The sequence below is a fragment of the Hetaerina americana genome, unplaced genomic scaffold, assembly GCF_022747635.1.
Source record: "Hetaerina americana unplaced genomic scaffold, ioHetAmer1.1.p SCAF_4, whole genome shotgun sequence".
In the NCBI taxonomy this organism is placed as follows: domain Eukaryota; kingdom Metazoa; phylum Arthropoda; class Insecta; order Odonata; family Calopterygidae; genus Hetaerina; species Hetaerina americana.
This window is the reverse complement of record NW_027286985.1, coordinates 25,784,789-25,806,022: the sequence shown is the minus strand read 5'-3', so window position 1 is coordinate 25,806,022 and position 21,234 is coordinate 25,784,789. Positions and strand designations below refer to the sequence as shown.

General features: G+C 36.2%; 1 protein-coding gene across 2 annotated transcripts; it reads right to left on the bottom strand.

The window, feature by feature from the left end:
- Positions 1-1,923: 1,923 nt before the first annotated feature.
- On the bottom strand, positions 1,924-20,362 carry LOC139691916 (decapping and exoribonuclease protein-like). 2 transcript variants are annotated; one of them, XM_071589857.1, is made up of 8 exons: positions 20,132-20,362; positions 19,851-19,895; positions 19,672-19,772; positions 17,609-17,728; positions 13,667-13,796; positions 10,281-10,424; positions 9,689-9,824; positions 1,924-4,726 (listed from the first exon to the last, which is right to left on the bottom strand). In XM_071589857.1, the coding sequence occupies exons 1-8, from the start codon at positions 20,146-20,148 to the stop codon at positions 4,460-4,462; spliced, it is 960 nt and encodes a 319-aa protein (XP_071445958.1). In that variant the 5' UTR covers positions 20,149-20,362; the 3' UTR covers positions 1,924-4,459. The 2 variants fall into 2 exon arrangements, with proteins under 2 accessions (XP_071445958.1, XP_071445957.1); XM_071589856.1 differs by having other exon boundaries at positions 19,851-20,362.
- Between the last annotated feature and the right edge of the window lie 872 nt (positions 20,363-21,234).

Genomic DNA, 21,234 nt, shown 5'->3' with positions numbered 1-21,234 from the left:
GTATTCGTTTGCACTACACTGCAACCTTTGATTAATGATTCTCCAAACTTCCTTTGCTGCATGCGTAAATAAACTTATCATCCTATTGCTCTCACATCAACTAACTGATTTACAATTTTTCAGGATGGGATCAAAATTGATCTAAGGCCAAACCCTGGCCTTAGTTCAATCAGGACCCTGGCCAAATACCTTCTACATGAATACAACATATAAATTAGAAGAAAACCTTTCATTTTTCTTGCAAGAATTTAGCTCTTCGTAATTCTGGTGGGATATTATACAGGTATAAACTTCATCTCCCTTAGCACTTTTTCTATCTTGATATCTTCTTTTTTAACAACTTCTCTGCCTTATCTGTTACTGTATTTTTTACCTTGCTTTCGTGTACATCCAGATAATTCTCTTACCTTCTTATATAGGTCTACTTATCATTGTATTTGAAATTTTCCAAAATATCACACTTATCTTTCCACCACATTTCCTTGACCCTATTATTTTCTCTCCTAAGTTTATTATTTATCTATCTGTACATTCTTCTCCTTCCTTTTTATTTCCATTAAAACTTAAAAACTCCACTTTGGCACACTCCTACACAATCCTTTTAAACTTTAAATTGCCTTTAATTACAACTTAACTATGATCATCCACACAAGATGATGGGGTGATTAACATTAAAGGATGAATTTGATGGTTTCTGGTTTAACTTTGTGGAAATTCATGTTCATTAAATGATGAACTTTGGAAGTGCAATAAAAACCACTAAGAATTATTATACTCTATAACATTTTAAAACAACTGCTCAACCATCCCGATTTTGACTAAATACCACTCAGTAGTGGCCTGTTAAATAGGATGTCCCACTCCAAAACCATTCACCAGTCCTACAACTTGTAACCATGCAAAGTTAGGCTGGGCTCAAACTTTTCTGCTGTGTGCATACACTTGGGAGTCACTCAGCTATTTATTATTGATGATTTCATATAATTTCTTCAAGCTAAGTGGGCTGATGTGCAAAAGAATTTTCTTCCCATAAATGGAATCGGAAGGATTGGCTCTAGAGTGAGACAATAACCTTGTGAGATAGGGGATTCATGTCCAGCGTTTGTAATTCACCACCAGTAATTATGGACACAAATAATTAAAGATGGAGCTAAGCTTTAGTAAGATTACAAAAAGAGAATAAGTGAAACTATACTTATATATTCTATTGTTTCAGGCTTCACTTCGTGGAAGTAATTGATATCCATTATTGAAATAGAAAGAAAGACTCGTACTTTTCCACAGATTTTATTATACGGCACGACGCGTTTCACCGACTTGCGGCATCATCAGGTACAAATTTGCAAAACAGACAGAGCAAGCATATATACCCTCAGGACAGAGTGGGGGCGGGGAGGGTTGGAAGGATCCTTCCAACCCTCCCCGCCCCCACTCTGATGCTTGCTCTGTCTGTTTTGCAAATTTGTACCTGATGATGCCGCAAGTCGGTGAAACGCGTCGTGCCGTATAATAAAATCTGTGGAAAAGTACGAGTCTTTATTTCTATTTCAATAATGGAAACTATACTTGTTTACGTCATGTCATTTGGTAAAACATCATGGAGAACCCTCCACCCTCCTGGCCAACAATATCCATTTGAAAACATTATGGGGTATGGTTTTCATGAAGCATCTGGTATTGTGGCCCATCTTCCACAACTAGCAGTTAGATGCTGTTGAATTTATTGCACCAAGGCAGGGTTTTCAAACTGCTGCAGAGGCAGGATTCTTGGAAGTGATGCATCAGGAAGAGGTAAGATTCTTTAGTAATTAGTTATACAAAAAGTACATAGATAATGATAGAAATTTGTCATAAGAATATAAAAAAATTGTTTAATATTTAATTTTTATACAAAATTACAAGAAAACTGTTGAAGTCCTTTGTTTAAAGAAAATAATATAAGGCACTTTCCAAAAGTAAGGGTCCATCTGTCATGTATGGTGATTGGCAACACTTATTGTTGTGCATATGCACAATGATAAGTGTTGCCAAGATGTGCTTCTGGTTGATATTATGGGGCCTAAAACAACCATCACATCAAAAGTCTATAGCGAATTACTTGGTGAAAAGCACCAAGCCATTCCAAACCAATAACAGGGAATACTTGGGTCATGAATAGATATTCGTCATGATAATGCACATTTGCACATGGCTGCCCACCAAATAAAAACAATTCAATTATTCTGAAGGGATATTTTTGATCATCCGCCTTATAGTACTGATTTTGCACCCTGTAAATACCACCACTTCCTAGACCTCGACCTGACTAACACCTCAACAATTTGATGAAATTGAAAAGTTGAAATTCTCAGTGCAAATTAGGCTGCAATGCCATACAGCAGAATTTTATGCAGGCTTGAAGAAGCTTGTTTCATAGAGTCAAAATAGTTTTAAATGAATGGTGGTTATGTAGAAAAAGTTAGTATTGCATTTGGAACCACTAATGAACTTTTAATTTTTTCAATTGCAATACATTTATTACCAACCTGCCATTACTTTTAAAATGTGCTTCATACCTTACAAATCAACACTGAAATACGGGGGTATCACTAGAAATATGTTGACACTACAGAATAATGCCATCATCCTGAGCATTTAAGGATTTGAGACATACAAAATGAGTCCGTCATCAATTAAAAAATATATATACAATCAGTAGAATGAAGTGAAATGTTAAACTCCCAAAAAAGGAAAGGAAGTGCTGTAATAGATGCAAAACAAATGTTGGAGCAAGTCCATGCAGACTGGTATATCCACTAAAAATAAATATTTCTTGATACTTTAAACATTAAAAATGCATATTATATAAAATACGTGCATATTCTGGTTGACCCTGAATGGGTGCAATGCCATTTATAGATAAAAATATTCACACGGCAATTTAAAATTGTGAATCATATAAAAAGGGTATCGCCAGCAGTTGAGCGTTAGAAATTTCATAAAACAAAATTCCAGTACGCAGACAAGCTTTTTATACCTTAATGCTAAATTATTTGTATCATAATTTGATTTCACACAGAATCTATCCTTTAAGGAAATCATTTAATTGAGGAAATAAGTTACTACTACTGTTAAAATGTTACTTTGATGACTTTCAAAGGTATTAGCTGATGAACATGTGCAGGCTGGTATTCTCACTTGCCCTTTTTCAAGTTTCAAATAAGGAGGCAGCCTGATTACATTTTAAAGCAATGCAAAATGGAATCATTTCATGATACCGAGAAGTTAATTACCAAATGAGAGTAACTCAACAGTGAGAAGTACAGATGAATATGCTTCTACTTGTTTTGTTTAAAAAGCTGGTTGTGGGACATAATCAAATACTTTGAATTATTTCATCTATTCTTCTCCTCATGAAACCAAGGACTGCAGGAGGAAGGCCTCAAGCAGACCTAAGTAACTACATCATAAATCTTCTAATTCCTAGGGCAGCTCCCATTCCAAACAAAAGTGAAAGAGAAGACGTAAATGGGGCAGGAAAGAACTCCATGCATGACAAAAGAGAATGAATGGCAGGGTAGGATATTCCAATCTTTGCCTCATAATTTCATCATGGACTGCAGTTGAAATTGTCCATTTTCTTTGCAGGGTAATATTTTCTCATTCCTTTATTTTAAACTCACTATTCCAATATGCAGTTTTGACCGATCTCCTCCCTCTTTCTCATTTCTGACCATAGATTAGTGGAAGAGAAGGTGTCCCAGAAGGTGGGAAATTAGTAATGAATTCTTCAGATCCTTCTTTCTTTCACTCATTGCAATTGGACATGAATAAGAAGAGAGAGATGCTGAGGGTTCACTCACCATGCTGTTGATCTGTTCTCTCAACAAATGACATAGCACACACCACCACTGTTAACGCATGCATAGAGATCTGAGACAGAAAGGGTTATTCAGCCATACTTGCAAAAATTCCAGGTTTGGAAGGGGATGTAAGTTAAATATCCATCCTCCTGTATCTTTTAGAGGTTTTTGTTGTTCCATGAACCCTGAGGTGTCTAACACTGGGCCAGACTCAACTTTACATGGTCTTTACACTGAGTCAGCATGAAACTTTGCTGACTGGGTTATGATATTAAAAAATGGGGTATCTTCTGTAATACATACAAATAAGAATGGATGTCAACGTAAAACAGCAGGGATAGGATGCTTAGCAGCATAAAATGACAACCAGTGATCCAAGGACACTTCTGCCAGAGTGTCTAACATCTGGCAACCCCATAAACATCAAAAGCCTTTCTGTTTCTTAAAATGTGGCAGTATTTTGCTCTCTTGGATTTCTCAAGTTCCACACCTCTTGCTTTCAAGCATGGAATATGATGTACATTTTGCATTAATGATTTAATATTTGACCCTTGACACTTTTCTATTATATTGAAATTTTTGCGGTCAATTATTTCACATAAAGCTTCTTGGTTCAGTTATGTTTTCTTGGAACTACATCCAGCTGAATCATCTACTGACTCTTCATTCTTCCTTTTGTTGGATTTAAGGCCATTAATGACCCACTCGTGCAAAAAGGAATATGGAGAATTTCGATCACACAGTTCCACTTGTATGCAATTTGATTCCTTTGGATTCCAGGTAAACATCCATAACTGCTCATCATATCCAGAAGAAACCTGCTCCACAACGAGTTTTAAAAAATTTACTAAATATTCCATGCACACATTTGAATCCCAAAAGCCCTGAAAAGACAAAAAATGCAGTAATTATAGAGATTTGAAATGAGAGAGGTAATGACTTGTTGAAAATATATTTAAGTCTTATTACTGAAATAAAGACACTAGCTCAGTTTTTGTATTGATACTTGGTAAAAAAATGACACAAAATTAGATGCTATTTCCAAGGTCCCTGACCTTTTCTTGGCCATCTTAAAAAGGACTTAAGTGTTGAATCATAAACCCATTTTCATTTTACTACCTTGATCAAAAAGTTCCCGGAATAACCACCGTGTGGCGCTCCCATCGTTCCGATTTGAGTTCTGTTTTTTTTGTTAAATTGGTACATCTGTTGTTGATATTCCCTTTAAATCTTAGTGTCATAACTTGACATTTGCAAAAGTTACGTAGCCAAGAGTACATCTATCTCTGTGTGTGTTGGCGATTTTTTACAATTTCAGAAATGGATTTAAATTTGCAACAACGAACTTGTATTAAATTTTGCGTAAAAAACGGATTTAGTGGCGCACGGACGTTGGAAATGTTGGAAAAGTGTTTCGGCAACGATTCTCTAAAAAAAACGGTCGTTTACCAGTGGCACGAGCGGTTCAGAAGTGGTCGTGAGTCAATCGAAGATGATGAACGCAGTGGCAGACCATCGACATCGAAAGTCGGTGAAAAAATTGATAAAGTAAAAGAAATGTTGGTCAATAACCGCAAATTAACCATCAGAGAAATAGCGGAGGACTTGAACATTGCCTATGGATCCGCCCAAGACATTGTGGTTAATGATTTGGGTTTCCGTCGTGTAGCAGCAAAGTTGGTTCCAAAAGACCTCAATTTCATGCAAAAAAGAGACCGTGTTGACGTCGCAAAAGACATGATTTGCGAGGCTGAATCCGATCCCACATTCATCAAAAGGATCATTACTGGAGACGAGACGTGGGTTTATGAGTACGACACGCAATCCAGACATCAGGCAAGTGAATGGCGTTCACCAAATGAGCCGAGACCAAAAAAACCACGTCGTTTTCAGTCAAAAAAGAAGGCAATGCTGACGGTTTTCATGGATTACAACGGTGTAGTGCATCATGAATTTTTGCCAGAAGGCCAGACAGTAAACAAAGAGTATTATTTGGGCGTTATGAGACGTTTGCGTGAAGCAATTCGCCGAAAGAGACCAGAAATGTGGGCAGAAAACTCGTGGATGTTGCACCATGATAACGCACCGTCGCACAGTGCTATCATTATTCGTAATTTTTTGACGAAAAATGCAACAAATACCATCCAACAGCCACTGAATTCACCTGATTTGGCTCCCTGTGACTTCTTTCTGTTCAATCGAGTTAAAAAACCATTACGGGGAACGCGTTTTAGCAGCCGAGAGGAAGTAATGGAAAAATCGCAGGAAGCACTGATGGACATACCGAAAACCGAATATAAAAAATGTTTCGAGGATTGGATCAAGCGCTGGCATAAGTGTGTTGCAGTCGATGGGGATTACTTTGAAGGGGACAATATAGATTTAGATGAATAAACTTGTATTTTTAATTTTCTGAATAAATTCCGGGAAATTTTTGATCAAGGTAGTATGTCAGAAAAAAAACTAACAAGCACTTTAATTTCATTAATTTGAAAATGCTTTGAAGTATTCATGAAAATTTGGATAACACACATGAACTTCAAGGAAATGAAAAAAAGGTCTTCAATAAATCTGATCACAGAGGTGTTTTGACTTAATATACAATCAAGAAAGGCAGTTCATTCTTACTGACAACCCATGCAGTTGATAATGTACTTCAATGAACTCCCACTTTTTATTCAGTGAATGCAAATGACCTTAGCTGTTGGTGACCTCCCCTAACAACCACTTATTCAGTGAATGAACTTTACCACAGGAAGACAGAATTTTTTCATTGACCAAGATAAAATTTAAATGACTGCTACTGCTTAATGATTTGAATGTGAATAAGAATGCCTGAATTTGGACACTGCAGAGCAATGCAAATAATAGTTCAAAACATCTGATGTAATAATGTTTCCTACAAATAGACAACATTACATTATTCTTCACAGTCACATGGCTTCTTAAAAATAATGGTATATCAAACTCAACTATTTTATAGTATATATCCCATGATTTTCAATGCTTATTATACTGAGTTATTTATGAGAGTTTCAGTGGATAATAACACAGCTTAAGTTGAGAGAACACCTACATACTATTTTGAAGTAGTAGTAGTATTTAGGGGAGGCGACAGACTGCTGAGGTCATTTGCACCATAGGGGATGGACAGGAAAGGATGAAGGGTGGAGAGAAACCCGACATCAGCATTAGCCTACTCTTTAGGGGGTCCGCAGCTTAACGTCCCATCCGACGGACAGCGTGGTCACTCAAAATGCCCTCCACAAAGCACCTCAAGTAGGGATCGAGATACCTCTGAAAAATATTCAATACCACCGGGATTTGAACCCTAGCCCTCTGGGTGGGAAGCCAGCACGATAGCCACCGCACCAATCCCGATCCCCTACTATTTTGAAATACTAGACAAACCTTACAGGGAAAGAACATCACTTCTTGAATGGCAGAAAACGAAGATTAGTGGAGTAGAAAAATAACAGAAATAGTGGGTGAAATACTCAATAAAAAATAAATAAATAATGTACATTTCTGAAGTAGAATTTGTAAATTTCCCCAATATCACTAATATAATTTGATAAAATTTACAACTTTCATTAAACATGATAACTACAATAATTAACCAGAAGGTTGATTTGATAGGCTCGAGTAGAGCTCACCTAATGCCTCATACTAAGCCCAATAATGTGAGATGCACACATCAGGCAGGGGGACCAGATCCTTTATAACTTGAAGTGTACCAGGAAGATCTAGTCCCAAAAAATAGCACAGCTCTGCATATTGAACCCTGGCAATCCATCTAGTAGTCCTATCCTCTATGGATTAGAATACCTTTCTCCTGCATCCAAGTACTAATTTGCAGAAGAATGAAAACTGCATTCTTCTTCTCTGGAATTTGCCCATCTTTTAACCATATTGAACTTTTCAATCTCAAGCTTAAGTCATATTTGTTCACTTTGGGCCCTTTTTTCTTTCCTTCATTCTCTTGCTCATCTTCCTTATTTTATCCTCTGTCATCACTCTCTTCTTTCTCTTTGCCTCCTTCAATCTATTCCTGCAACTGAATCTATTCACCATTATATTTCCTTCCGCTGAGGACCTTCCTTCTGTAAGTCCATTATTTTTGCTTCGCTTAAGTCTTTCCACATTTCTTTCATCCTCAAGGGTCATCATCTGCAACCCTTTTGTTAAAATTGCTATCCTCCATTCTCTTCAGGTGTCCATAGAATTTCAATGTCCTTCTGTGAATCGTCTTAATGACCTCTACAGACTACCCATAAGTACTTGCTTATCCCTCAACTTAATCCAAATCTTGGTTAGTGTCATATGAGAGCCCAGGATCTTCTTCTTCTTTTCCAAAACTTCCTTCTCTCCTAGTTTTCTTATTGTGCCACACAATTCTTCAGGTTTCACCACAGTATTGTAGTGCCTTATTTTAGGGTTGATCAAGATGTTTTTCATGCTAAACTTGCCCACAGTGAGCCTAGATGCCATCTCAAGCTCATTCGTCCTTTCCTTGTTCATCTGCTTACCCAGCCTGTAGGTTGGATTTATTCTCCCAAGTATCGGAATTAGTTGACCCTGGAGATTTCGCCATACTTCTCCTCAGGTCTCCACCCTCACCTTTGCCGCTTTCAATATATTCCATCTTTTGGTGCCATAGCCTCAGCCCTGCATTCTTAGCTGCTTCATGGAACAGTTTAAGCACTTTCTTGGCTGACTATCTTACATAATCAATGTGAGGTCATCTGTGAAGGTCAAGCTGTTTACTCTGCGGCCATCTTTCTTCTTAGATTTATCATCTTACCCACCAATCCCTTCCATTTATATCATTTTCTCCCAAGACCTCATTATCCGCTTCAGGACTAAGTTGAAGAATGCCGGTGACACCCCATCTTGTTTCACCCCAAACTATATCTAATATGAGGTCAATATTATGAGGTCCCTAGGTCTCAACCCAGAGACAATGTCTGCATTTGTGTCAAGATAATGTTCTGGATCTTCCAATTCACTCCAAAATCCTCCGGTGTCTCTCTGCTGATGAGAGTCATATGCATTTTCAAAATCTATTACGACCAGTGCTGTGTTCATATTCCCCATCAGCCTCGTCTGCAGGATACTCTTGAGGTTAAGGATTTGTTCCGTAAACAATCTACCATCCAGATCACTGCTAGTTACTTCCCCATCAAATGGTCCTCTGTGTCTCTAGCTTGTTTAGTAGTGCCCCGGACAATATTTTATAAGTGACTGGCAGTAGCGATATTCCTCAGTAAATGTTGATGTCAATCTTCTATCCCATTTTGTGCATTATAAAAGTTACGTCAGCACTTCTTTCCAATCCATTAGGATGCTTTCTGTTTCTCATACCTTTTCTATATCGTCAGGTGCTCCTTCCATAGCTTTATCCCCACCCAGTTTTTAAATTTCTGACCTTACATCATTAATTCTAAAAGGTTTATTGCCCTTGAGGCTCATGATTATCTCCCAGATTTCTTCTGAGTCCGGTGGTTTTGAATCTTTATTCACTGCCATGCCACCCAAATATCTTTAGTTCTTTGTTTACTTAATAGTAATGAACATATTCAGATAAGTTTTCACTAAATCACTGAATTCTTTGTGAGGTCTATTGGTATACACAATATTAGACTAGGCTACTTTTAAATTTATAATGGCAATTTAAATACTACAACAAATAACAAAAAATGTCTAAATCCTGACTTCTATTAAACATGGACTTCATTAATTTTATCATACATCATGCCAAAATTGAGTATATTATACCTAAAATGCTTGTGAAATGTCATACAAAGAATGAAACTCTCAAGCTAGTAATTACAGGTAACACTTACCCTCCCTAATTGTGGCAATTTTCTAACTGAAAACTCATCCAGCTTTCTCACAATTCCTTCTTCGTCCCTATAGCCACATATAAGTTTGTCAATGCCCACTAATTGGCATTGCGCCCACCATTTGCGTGACTTGAACCTACACAATGGTTGGAGAGAATATATTAAAATAATTAACTAAAAATAAGTGTTATACATATAATAATACAACATAATGTACAGGTAATCACTAATAGCTTCCTAATGAAATTTTTCCAATGCTTAATAAAAGTTTTTTTAAATTCATAAAACAATCATATTGTTGCTTTTTCTCATTATTTAAACAAAATTTACATATTTACCTTAATAAATGCAATGAAGCTTTAACTTTTCACTATTATAGTAACTGATTACATTTACACAAGTTACTGTTCTGAAAACACACGAATAATTTTAATACAATTAACTAAAAAAGTGATGATTGTACTTAATTTTATGTTCATTTGAAAAGGCAGAATAACAGTACCTCCTATTAGGGCTAACTTTTTGTAGCCAAAATGGCACAATCAAAACAACGACTAACTATCAATTGTGAAGCAAATTTCACACAACCTACCTGCGTATTTTCTGCCATTCTCGATTATTTGTTGATGCATCAGCAGACGTCTTTAATTCCACAAATTCAGCCTTTCCATCATTAAGCATTTCTTTCAATCTCTTGGAATCATCCCCAAAACCAGCAAACTTCGGTCCTCCATTCCTGAATTGAAAATAATCCAAGGAACAAAACAAATTATTGAGCTTCTCCAACTCCTTCACACCCATAAAAGGGATTGTGTGGTAAGGTGGAAATCACTTTTTGTGTAGCCTATGGGAGACATGGGGAAAATTTTCTTTAGGAGCATATTGTCTATCAGCTCACTTTTGTAGTCATTTTAAGAGGTGATGTTCATGATGGTTTTTGAAGGGCACAATTGATATTTTTACTGGAGTATGGTCCTGATCTAGAGATAAATAAAGGAATGGACGGGTTCAAGCTTTTGGGAACGGTGGTGGGAAGAATCAGAGGCTATCACATGGTCTATATCAGATGGTATATAGTACACGGAAAACTCATGATGGCCACCTGATGTTGATGTGCAGAGGCCCAGAAAGTTAATTATTTCCTTTTGACTTGAATTCTTAATACTAAATTTAGATTTGAAGAATGTGTCATAACAAAACACTGGTTTAATTTATTGGGCAGCAAAAGTGAGAGGGAGCTGATATGGGGGAAACAACCGGCCTGATGGGAATACTATCTTTAGGCAATTCAGGTAAGCCATAAAGTTGGGAAAAATGAGGTTTCATCTGACTCAGTTCGAATTTCTCCTGCCTATTGAAAACTTTTGCTTTCGCATGCACCATTTTTCCTGCATTCTAAAAGGACAGGGTAATATCTTTTGGTGGTTTCAAGATGTTATCACCAGAATTAATGCCTTTGAATTTGCTGACGTAGCCCCTTCCATACAGAATCACATCTATTACCTTTGTCTGATTTCTGGATGATTAGGTCTTTAGAATCAGTTAAGTTTCAAAACTCTTTCAATGCCCAGATATCCACAATGGTGGTCAGGCTGCTAAGTTAAATATTTAAGAAGGGGTTTATAAATTAGAGCAGGTAGAAGAGTTTACCTATCTTTGAAATTTTCTGGCTAAAAATTATCGCAGTAGTAAGGACATAATAAGAAGAATCACATTGTGCAAAGAAGCTTTCTCAAGGAGGAGGTAATTGATATCAAGGACATTGAGTAAGGAGGTTAAGAAATGGCTTACCAAAAGTCAAATATGGAGCATAGTTTTGTACAGCATGGGAACAGGGTCAGAGAAAATGGAAGAGATGAAATAGCCAGAAAGGAAAACAAATTAGAAAGTGCTAAACATGGTCAGGGAGGAGAGATGATAGTTAGGAGAAATCCAAAGGAGGTATGAAAGATGGATTCATGGTGTTTTGATAGGGAATGGAATATTCAAGACCATTATAGAGGAGAGAATATAAGAAAAACGAGGAAGGGGCAGGAATAGGATATCCATGTTGGATGGAATGAAGGGTGGAAAGATGAATGCAGAAATGAAGAGGGGCTTCTGAGGGTGGTCTGAAAATTTCTCTGTTTCGCCCATAGAAGGCATCACTACTTGCATGATATTTTCCCTCATGTTGTCACAACTGTGAACATACGCTGTGAGAATTTATAAGCAAAATATCCCCAAGAATACTGCAAAGAACTTGTAAAAAAACTTATAAGACACACACTGATTCACCAGTAACAATGGTGCACTTAAGAAGAATAACAGGACAAACACCTTGGACATAGGATATATTCTCACACACGTGAAGCAATTAAAAGAATTTACGCTACCAAAGTTGTGAGAAATTGCAATGGCGAAGGTTATTAGGGGTAAGTTAGCTGTGGGCAAAATAATTGATTAGTAAATGGGAAGTCTACCTTTAAAATTTGGGCAATGCCTCATTGCACTCTTAGCTAAATGCAAACTGTGTGGTTTTCAGTGAACCATGTCTTTCCGATGATTCACAAGTGGTACAGGGTAAGGGTTTGATTTCTATAGTTGGTTGCTCATAGTCAGCAGCACTTCAATATGAGAAGTGATTAACTGAAGTCTCCATTCTTCCCTCCCAGGTGGTAACTCCCTGAAAGTTCTTCCTCTCCATATATTCCTATTTATTTAGCTCATGCAGTTGCTCCTCAGTATCACCTTCTATTATGTTCCCAAAATATTCATAATCTATTCCTTCTCTTAAAGTCCTTGGACCACCTATTGTTAAAATTTCTCTTAAATACTTCTTTTGGGGTAATTGATGATCCTAGGATCTTCTTAATGAGGTCAGCGAAAATCACCTTTGCCTTCTCACAAATGATGTTCTCGTTAATAGCTTTCTTGAAATTTGCGTTCTGTTTATCCATATGTGAAGCAACCTTTCAACATCATTGAGAATATATAACTATTGCACTGATACACTTTTCACTCCCTTTGAATCATCTATCTCCTTAATTTTGTCCATCTTCTAGATAATAGGGCAAATAGTTGATGTCGAATGATTGCATCTGCATGCAAAGGAAACAAATTGAGTAAAAGAAATGTGGAGGAAGATTCAGTGTTAGAATATGGAAAGTTTACCAAGAAAGGGCAGAATTGGTGCACTATACAGCATGGTGAAACCATCACCAGGAGAAATCCATGAAAACAATTGAAGTTACGTCAAGAAGGTTATTAACTGAACCAGGGAAGATTCAAGAGAGATGGAAGGAATATATAGAAAAACTATATGGAAAAGACATAAGATCAGCGAGCTAAGACATAGAAAGACAATATGATGTACATGGGGATAGCTTAGGACCAGGTTTACTCAATTGTGAGATAAAAAAGGCATTAATGTAATTGAAATGAAATGTGATGATGGGGGTTGACATCATTCCAGTGAAACTACACAAAGGTTTAGGAAAAGGTACAAGGAGGAGTTGTTATGGACTAATTCTTTGTATTTATGAGGGAGGAATTTGGCCGGAAAGTTTTGTCAGACCACTGTTAGTTCCTATTACAAAAAAGGGAAATGAAGGCATATGTGAGGGCTAGAAAACAAGAAGTTAACATCATACACATGCATAAAATATATGATCTCATCAGATAGGATAACTTAAATAAGTTTTCATTGTAAATGAAAATTGATGCAGAGTTTAAAGATAAAAACATGGTACAGGTATTGATAGTTCAAGTCATTGATGGCCTGTATTGAAAGCAGGCAATATGGCCAGCATTGAAATTATTGACATGAACAAATATGAAGGTTTTTACAGAGGATGGGTCATTGGTGAGGAAATATGAAACAGGAGTTAGTGTATAGACATGACTTAATATGAGGCTTCCTTGAATTTGCCCAACCTGAAAGGATATGACATAAAAGGGTATTGTTTGGGTGTTGTATTGTTTACTTTTATTTCTAACCTCAGATTAACTCCATCCATTTCAGCGGCATAAACCAAATTGTATGGCCCTATAGTAGCCTGAAACACACAGGAGAATTCTTCATTTTGATTATTTGGAGTCTCAACATCTGGAGTTCCTCCGGGTTGCTCTGAAAAAATGAATGTTTAAATTATAATTTTGATTACTAAGTTACACTTTTGCTAAACTCCACTCTTTCATAATCATATAGTCTGTAACCTGGGCATTTTTAGCTTCACTAAAGCTGTGTGATTTTTCAGATACAAGAACTTCCTGGTAAACCAGATGGCACCAAGAAATGAACTGACCCCCTATCCTGATGTGAATTTTGCATGCCATTGGGCCTAATACTAGGTGAGCTTTTTAAGTAGGAAATTTGTGTCAGATTAAAGAGTTAAATTTGGAGAACACGTAAATCTGTCACAGATGCATGGATTTTAGAAAGAAGTAATGAAGCCCTAGGTCAGAACTATTATAATAAAATACATGTTATGAAAAAAGCATTTTTTTCAGTACATAGAACTTCATCCAACTGCACCCTTGTCTTCCAGGATTATTACACTTTATTTTGCATCATAAAGTACTATACAGTACTGATTATCCCATGTTTGGTTATCTGAAGGATGGATTATTCATTGGTCCCAGTGAGATATCACTCCCCTGCTGTGAACAGCCATTTCTTCCATTTCAATGTCAGCAACTAATGGCATTTAATCCATAAAAATTATAATTCCACACTCAGGTAATTTACTCACATCAATTATTATCATATAACTGTCAAATGATGAGCCTTCTAAAATATTAAGCTGAATTAGATGGATCCAATCGAACAACTGTACATGTTTTTCAACCATGAATCTTATATTAGTTTCCCCAAGAAAGATTTTTTCAAAAGGGAATTCAACACTAATTTGTCGAAATATTCAGCGAGGGGGAAAATAACATCATCAAAAACTAACAAGAAAACGTAATTGACCATTAGTAAGAATTAGCAGTCTAACATGTTTCCATAATACCACACAAAATGCTGACACTATGACAAAAGAATTAAACTTTGCAATCTGTTGCTGATGGTGTCAATAGTGATGTGCTGAACACATAGCTTAAGTCTACAATGCTTTTTCAATCCTAATTTCTCAAGTTATCTCTCTTTGAGAATATTCTGAGCTTGTTAAATTCTCTTATAAACATCTTACAAGTCATACTAAGACAAGGTGGCAATTTTATTTCCTGCAATGGAAAGCTTCATTGCATGGCAGCTGTTGGTCTCAATGCAGGGAGAGAATGTCTTATCTATATTACTCCATTCTAGTCTAAAATACATCAAGTGTGTGTGCCAATATAAAAAATTTAGTATGCAGATTTCCTACATTACGGGGAAGTTACCAAGCTATTCATTCACATTCCATAAAACATAACCACCAGAAAGAAAGCACTGAGAAGAAATTGATGCATTTTTTTGAGTTACAGTAACAAAAGGAACCACAGTTAATTTAGGTTATAGTTACATTTTTGATAATTGCTTTCAATACTAGGAGGTTTAACCTAATCTAAATTTTGCAGATGTTGTCCTTTGCTTTTAATTTTGCTGTTACCCTGCATTGCTAAATTTTACCCTAAAAAACTCAGATACACTTTGAAGACATTCTCAGATGCTCCACTATGGTTGTCACTAACTCATGACTGACTGCCACCTGCAGTTTTTGAAACAGTAATGCCCAACTTCAGCCCTAAAAAAGTCATAGCACAGTATTTACATTGTATAAGATCCCATAATGTCATTGAGATCACATCCCCTACCATCACAAATCATCCACACGCTCCTTTCCTAATAGCACAAAATCTTTTTGGGCCAGCTTCATTAATATCATTTTGCTTTTTGGCTGATTTGGTCATAGGCACTCTGGCAAATTGCAGCCCAATTTCTCATTTAACATTCTTTCTGCTCCTTTTCTCCCTTCTCAATAAACTCTAATGGGACAGGAGTTGGCCACTCCATTTGGTTTGCCTAAGCCCTCAAATTATGTCTCTGCATGATAAAATATGGTTTTGACTTGCAGTGCTGAAAAAAGCTACAAGTCTGAACTGTGAGAATGTTTATTAATTCCCAATTAAGACTAAAAATTTTACTTTACCAAAAGATAGGTGTTTCTCATAGAAAAAACAAAGAAGTGCCACAGCTCTGCAATACTTATTAATGAGCCACCACTACTAATTGAGATGTTCAAACCAAATAGACAATATTTAACAAACCAAACGGTATTAGGGTTAACACTGTGAAATTTATCCATGATGGAAAGGAAACAAACTATGCAAATTCCACTAGAATAGAGATTTATTCACGACCTGGGTTTCAAACACTTAATGTCACCTGAAGATGACATTAAGTGTTTGAAACCCGGGTCGTGAATAAATCTCTATTCAAGTGAAATTTGCATAGTTTGTTTCCTTTCCATCAGACAATATTTACTTTTCTTCGATTGATTGTCCACAATTACATCTTTCTTTATTAATGTTATTGGAAATCCCTACATTTTGATCATGAGTTGATAGATGAGCCCATTTCAGAAGGTTATTATTGTAATTGAAAGAGAGGAAATCAAGCCAATGCAAAACAATTTAATGTTCAGGCTGAAAGCAGTGCATTGACAAGTGGGTGCTTGAGCATCCAAGAGCAAAAAAAAACTCTTTTGCTCTCATTCACCCTTTTATTTTCCTTTCAACTAGGTCGGGGACGACCATGGTGGGATGAAATGCGCTCACCCTCATCGAGCGATAGATGTAAGCTAATGAGGTAAGATTACAAGTCCTTCATGAAATAAAATGGTTGGAGAAAGCGAGAATTCTCTTCAAAACAACGAGGAGTTGTCAATAGAATGCTTGCCATACCTGAGGACACAATTTAATATGGAATGCATTTACTTTTATTTGGCGTCAATTGAGCATGTGATGAAATAGAATCCATCACTTTCTAAGGCTTGCCATTTTAACTAGCTGCACTTGAACCTTCCTTGAAAATATATAGAAATTTATTTAAATGAAATATGAAAAATACACCTGCAGATTTCATGAGGGTAATTTGTTTGAACAAATTATATTGGTGGCTTTAACTCTGGTTATTTTTTTAATTTTATTTCATCAAAAAAGTCGTTTCTTTGAAAGAGACCAACTGGGAAAATTTTTCCCTTCCTTCGCGGTACAGAATAGCTTGTGGATAATCATTGATACACTTGTATTTCCATGTTGATTTCATCAAACAGTACAATGATACAAAAAGATGGCGATCAAGCTAAGAATGGGACAACAAATAAAATTCAGTAGCTTCTAAGTCCAGCTCAAAATACTCATTGATAGAGTGCAGTGGTTTGATGCACAACTTTTTTTCAATGACATTTTTGTAGCTTATTGAGTAGGCCTTGCCTAGGACCCTGTACAAAACTTTTATTGCAAAATTGTCAGATTGACAGCAGGTCTTAGACAATGGTTTATATCAAGATTGTGATCTGATCTTGTGTCATGTAAGTGAACTGATGACTGGATTGGGAATAGATTGAGTTTCTTTAAATATCCATGAGGCTGCTGCATAGCACAAACAGGATGTGGTTAGAATTTTCAGGTAGGCAGGTTCAGGCACACAATTTTCAGGCATAATCTAGAAAATTCAGTAAAGAACAAGGCAGAGACTCCAGGTCTCCCTCTGGCATTCAACTCTGCAAATTCCTTCACCTGCATTGTAAGTCACTGGCATGTAAAAAACTTGATTCATATTCATGAACAGCAGTAATAATAATCACAATTGTGCCCACCTTTCAAAACTCTAAATCAGTCAAGAAGCAAACATACTTAATCCTATGATTTAACCCACAAAAAAAGTTCACAGTCCACAGAATAAATGTTATGAACTTAAACAAAATAATATCTACTAAAAGAGAAAATACTTACCAGAAAGTAAAAACTGCTCAAATTTGTAACCCCAATCACACATATCCTTTTCTCTAGTTGTCCTGGATTCTTCATTCTTGATCTTTTGTGGAGTGTCATACCTGCATAGGTAGATTGTTCCTGAGATATCAAAATAATTTTAATAAGGTAAATATCCTGATGTTTCAACTACAGGGTGCGGCAACATAACCTCCTTTTTTATAAAGTAAAACCCCTTTAAAAAAAGAAGTTTGTCTGCAACATCCTGTGCATATGAAATGTTTGCTCACAGAAATGTAGCACAATATTCAGTGATTTAGTCAGAAAGCATCATTATCTTTTAACATGTGAATTGAAAGGTTAAATGAGGTAAACGCCTGGAGTATCACTGAAAAAATGGTCCACAGGTAAGCATTTAACCTTTCAAAATTTACTTCATCAAAAATACATTAACAGATAAAATTATAATTGAAACATTTTTAAGAAACAAAACGATTATGCAGAGGTAATTTTTATGCATTGGTAGTTGTTCTACAATTGCATTAAAAAGGATGATATTTAAATGAATGATTAAAGGAGAATTTTTTATTCTGGCTAAGAAGGTAAAAGGACAAAATTAAATTATATCAACTGTAAACTATAAATTTCAACTGTCGCACTGCTGTCCACATAAACCTTTTTCACCATGAAAATGACCAATTTCTATAGTTGGGCTTGGATGGAACTAAATTTTTTCAAAATTTAAAACAATATTATGGAAAAAAAGAATGAGTGCTTTTCATAAGAGATAAAACTTATATTTGTAGCCATATTGAAACTTATGCATTACTAAATTTCATGGACCTCTGAAAATGTGAAAATCAGGGCATGTGAATTGTTAAGAACGTCTCTTACAGAGTTGAAGGTGGCAGGGAAAAATTTCAAAATTCTTTTGATATTTTCAAATATGGAACCACTTATAAGTTGCCCTTCAGGAAACTCAAAAATTCACATAATTAGTTTTGAAACAGATTTGATGATTTCACATTGAAAGATCCAATTGTTGAATGAGGCATTCCTCATTCAATTTGTTTTCAGGGTAATACCTATAAATGTAAGTTTACTCATTGAAAAAGCTGATAATGTATCTCTGGCATGCTTAAAAAGTAATGGCCAGAGCTTTCTTCTATTCTGTACTCCCATTACCGAAGTAGCACGGAAATTTTTCGGGTACCAGATCTTTCGGGGAAACCATAACCGGCACAGGGAAAGGAACTGGCCCTCCAACCTTGATGTGTGAATTTCACACACCGTCAGGTTTAGTAATAGGTAAACTCTACCATCACCTACCAAACCGACCTTCGGGTCGATTACTCTGTTTATGGCTTTACAAAGTTGGAAGGGAATTAAAGGGTGTTGTCCTTAGAAATTGAGGTATAAAGTAACCAATTTATTGGTTAGCTTGAGGCTTTATAGTCAGAAAGGAACCCCATGTTCCACTGGGTACAAAATAAAAGGATAATAGGGATAAGATTTAGATTGAAAAATTGGGGGACCACCCAACTGGAGTGAGAAAATACATAAACAGAGAAAAGTGCATCCACAGGGTTATGGATGGTGGGTCAACCTATAGATATGGAGGTTGCCTATGACATGTCCTCTCTAACCTTCATTCTCAAGTAGTTTACCTATGTGTGTATCAACTTTACTCCCTGTAGATTTTGGCATTTCAACGGGCGAAGCAATGTAATTTATTATTATTTACTCAATGGCCATTCCCAAGAAATCTGAAAACAACAACACTAATGTTTCGTATTATCATTACTTTCAGTCATTAAGTGACATTGAGATATTATTATCATTAGATTATTTCAAATCTCCCATAAAAAATACATAGGTATGTAGGCAGGTTCGCAGACAAATGCGAGACCATATTGATCGGTTGAAAAAAATTTTTCCTAGGGGTAAAACTTTAATATGAAAGAAGTGAATTACCCCTCATGGCCCTTTTTGTACAAATACATTTGCTGGGGTGCTATTGAATACCCCAGGTATATAATGAGTAGGAATAGCAGTTCAATTACGTGGAGAGGGTTAGTTATTACCTTTAAACTTGGTTGCACAAACGATCCAACCTTCAAATTTTTCGTACGGAGTAGACATTATCATCGACAGCACTCCCCTAAATGTCACGAAATCAGGTGACCTAAAACGAAAACGGCTGTTGTTATCAGCGGGAATAGAACTTTTGTTTTTAATTAGAATTAATAATAAATATATTTGCCTTTTGTCCAAATGCATGTGCTCTTGGCCGTGGGAAATAACCCATCTGAAAATTGAATCCAATTTCAACTCGTTAGTTGTTAATATCTTTCGTATAATTCTCTCCGAATTCATTTTCAAATCGAAGAAAACACTAGGATCATGAGGTAGGGTAAGATATCGCAGCTGCGATATATCATCGCAAAATTTGTATTCAGAGTTCATCGAATAAAAACCCAATATAGACAATCTCTTAATTTCTGTGGGAGCTCTTGAATGCCTATTATTCCAGCTTAGTCTCACCGATTTTCTTTTAACATTAGAGGTTACTCCAAAATCCTGTTCAAGGGAAGTCATGGTGTACCACCCCACTTAAAATGCTATTACAGATTGTGTCCGTATATACTATAATTTCCTTGCTCCACAATCAAAAATCAGTGTATCAAATAATTTTAGTCCCATGCTTCAATTAAGGACATTGACAATGTTCATCGTTATGCAATTACGGTACCACATGCCCGATGGCATGAAGTACAACACAATACCGCATTCAAGTTCTAACAAATACAAATGAATGTGGTAAGGCGTAGCTACCGGCGAGAATCCAGTTCCTTCTTTTAACTGATGACAATCAGTTTCGACTTATAGTCAGTTAAGTCCTGTTAGCAGCTCAAAAAAATCAAAATAAACTTTCCAAAACGTAAGTACTTTTATGGTCCTCGGTAGAATCCTTTTTCTATGTGGGTCGCTAGATAAACTAAGTGAGCCCAAATTAAAATCTAGCTGCCTTGTGAAGTCATTACCCAATTAATTCTAACAAAGTATAAATACAAATAGAGGTAGTTAAATAGTATGGGCGGGAACAGTATTTGAAGGAATGAGTCTATTCAAGATAGTCATGTAGTTCAGAGGTATCCCTCGTCAGTTTAGGTGACATTATAAGGGGGGGGGGGGGTTATGGTGCATCTTTTGCTCAAAGGGTTTTATATCGATATTTTGGTAATTTTAATAGCTACTCTCAATCCTTCAGGCACATAAAATTTCACCAGACATAAAAGCAAGTTTAGATCTGAAGCAATTCACCGCAGTTGTTTCTATTACAGGTTCCACTAGGACATGCATACACAATAACTTATGCCAACCAGTTCTCCATAACTAGTTGACTATTGTCAACAACTAAAATGTATATGCTTAATTGGAATACCGAACTCTAACATTATGTTACCAATTCATATTAATCATTGTGGCCTTTTCCAAAAATATTATCCCGAATCTCGTTTTATCCTGCATTTTTATAGGGAAACGAGCCCGACTTTTTCCAACCAAGTTGCCACCTGTTTTAGTATTTCCATTTCTCTGTATTGTACAATATTTCACGATCTTCCCAAAAGGTAAAATTCGAGATC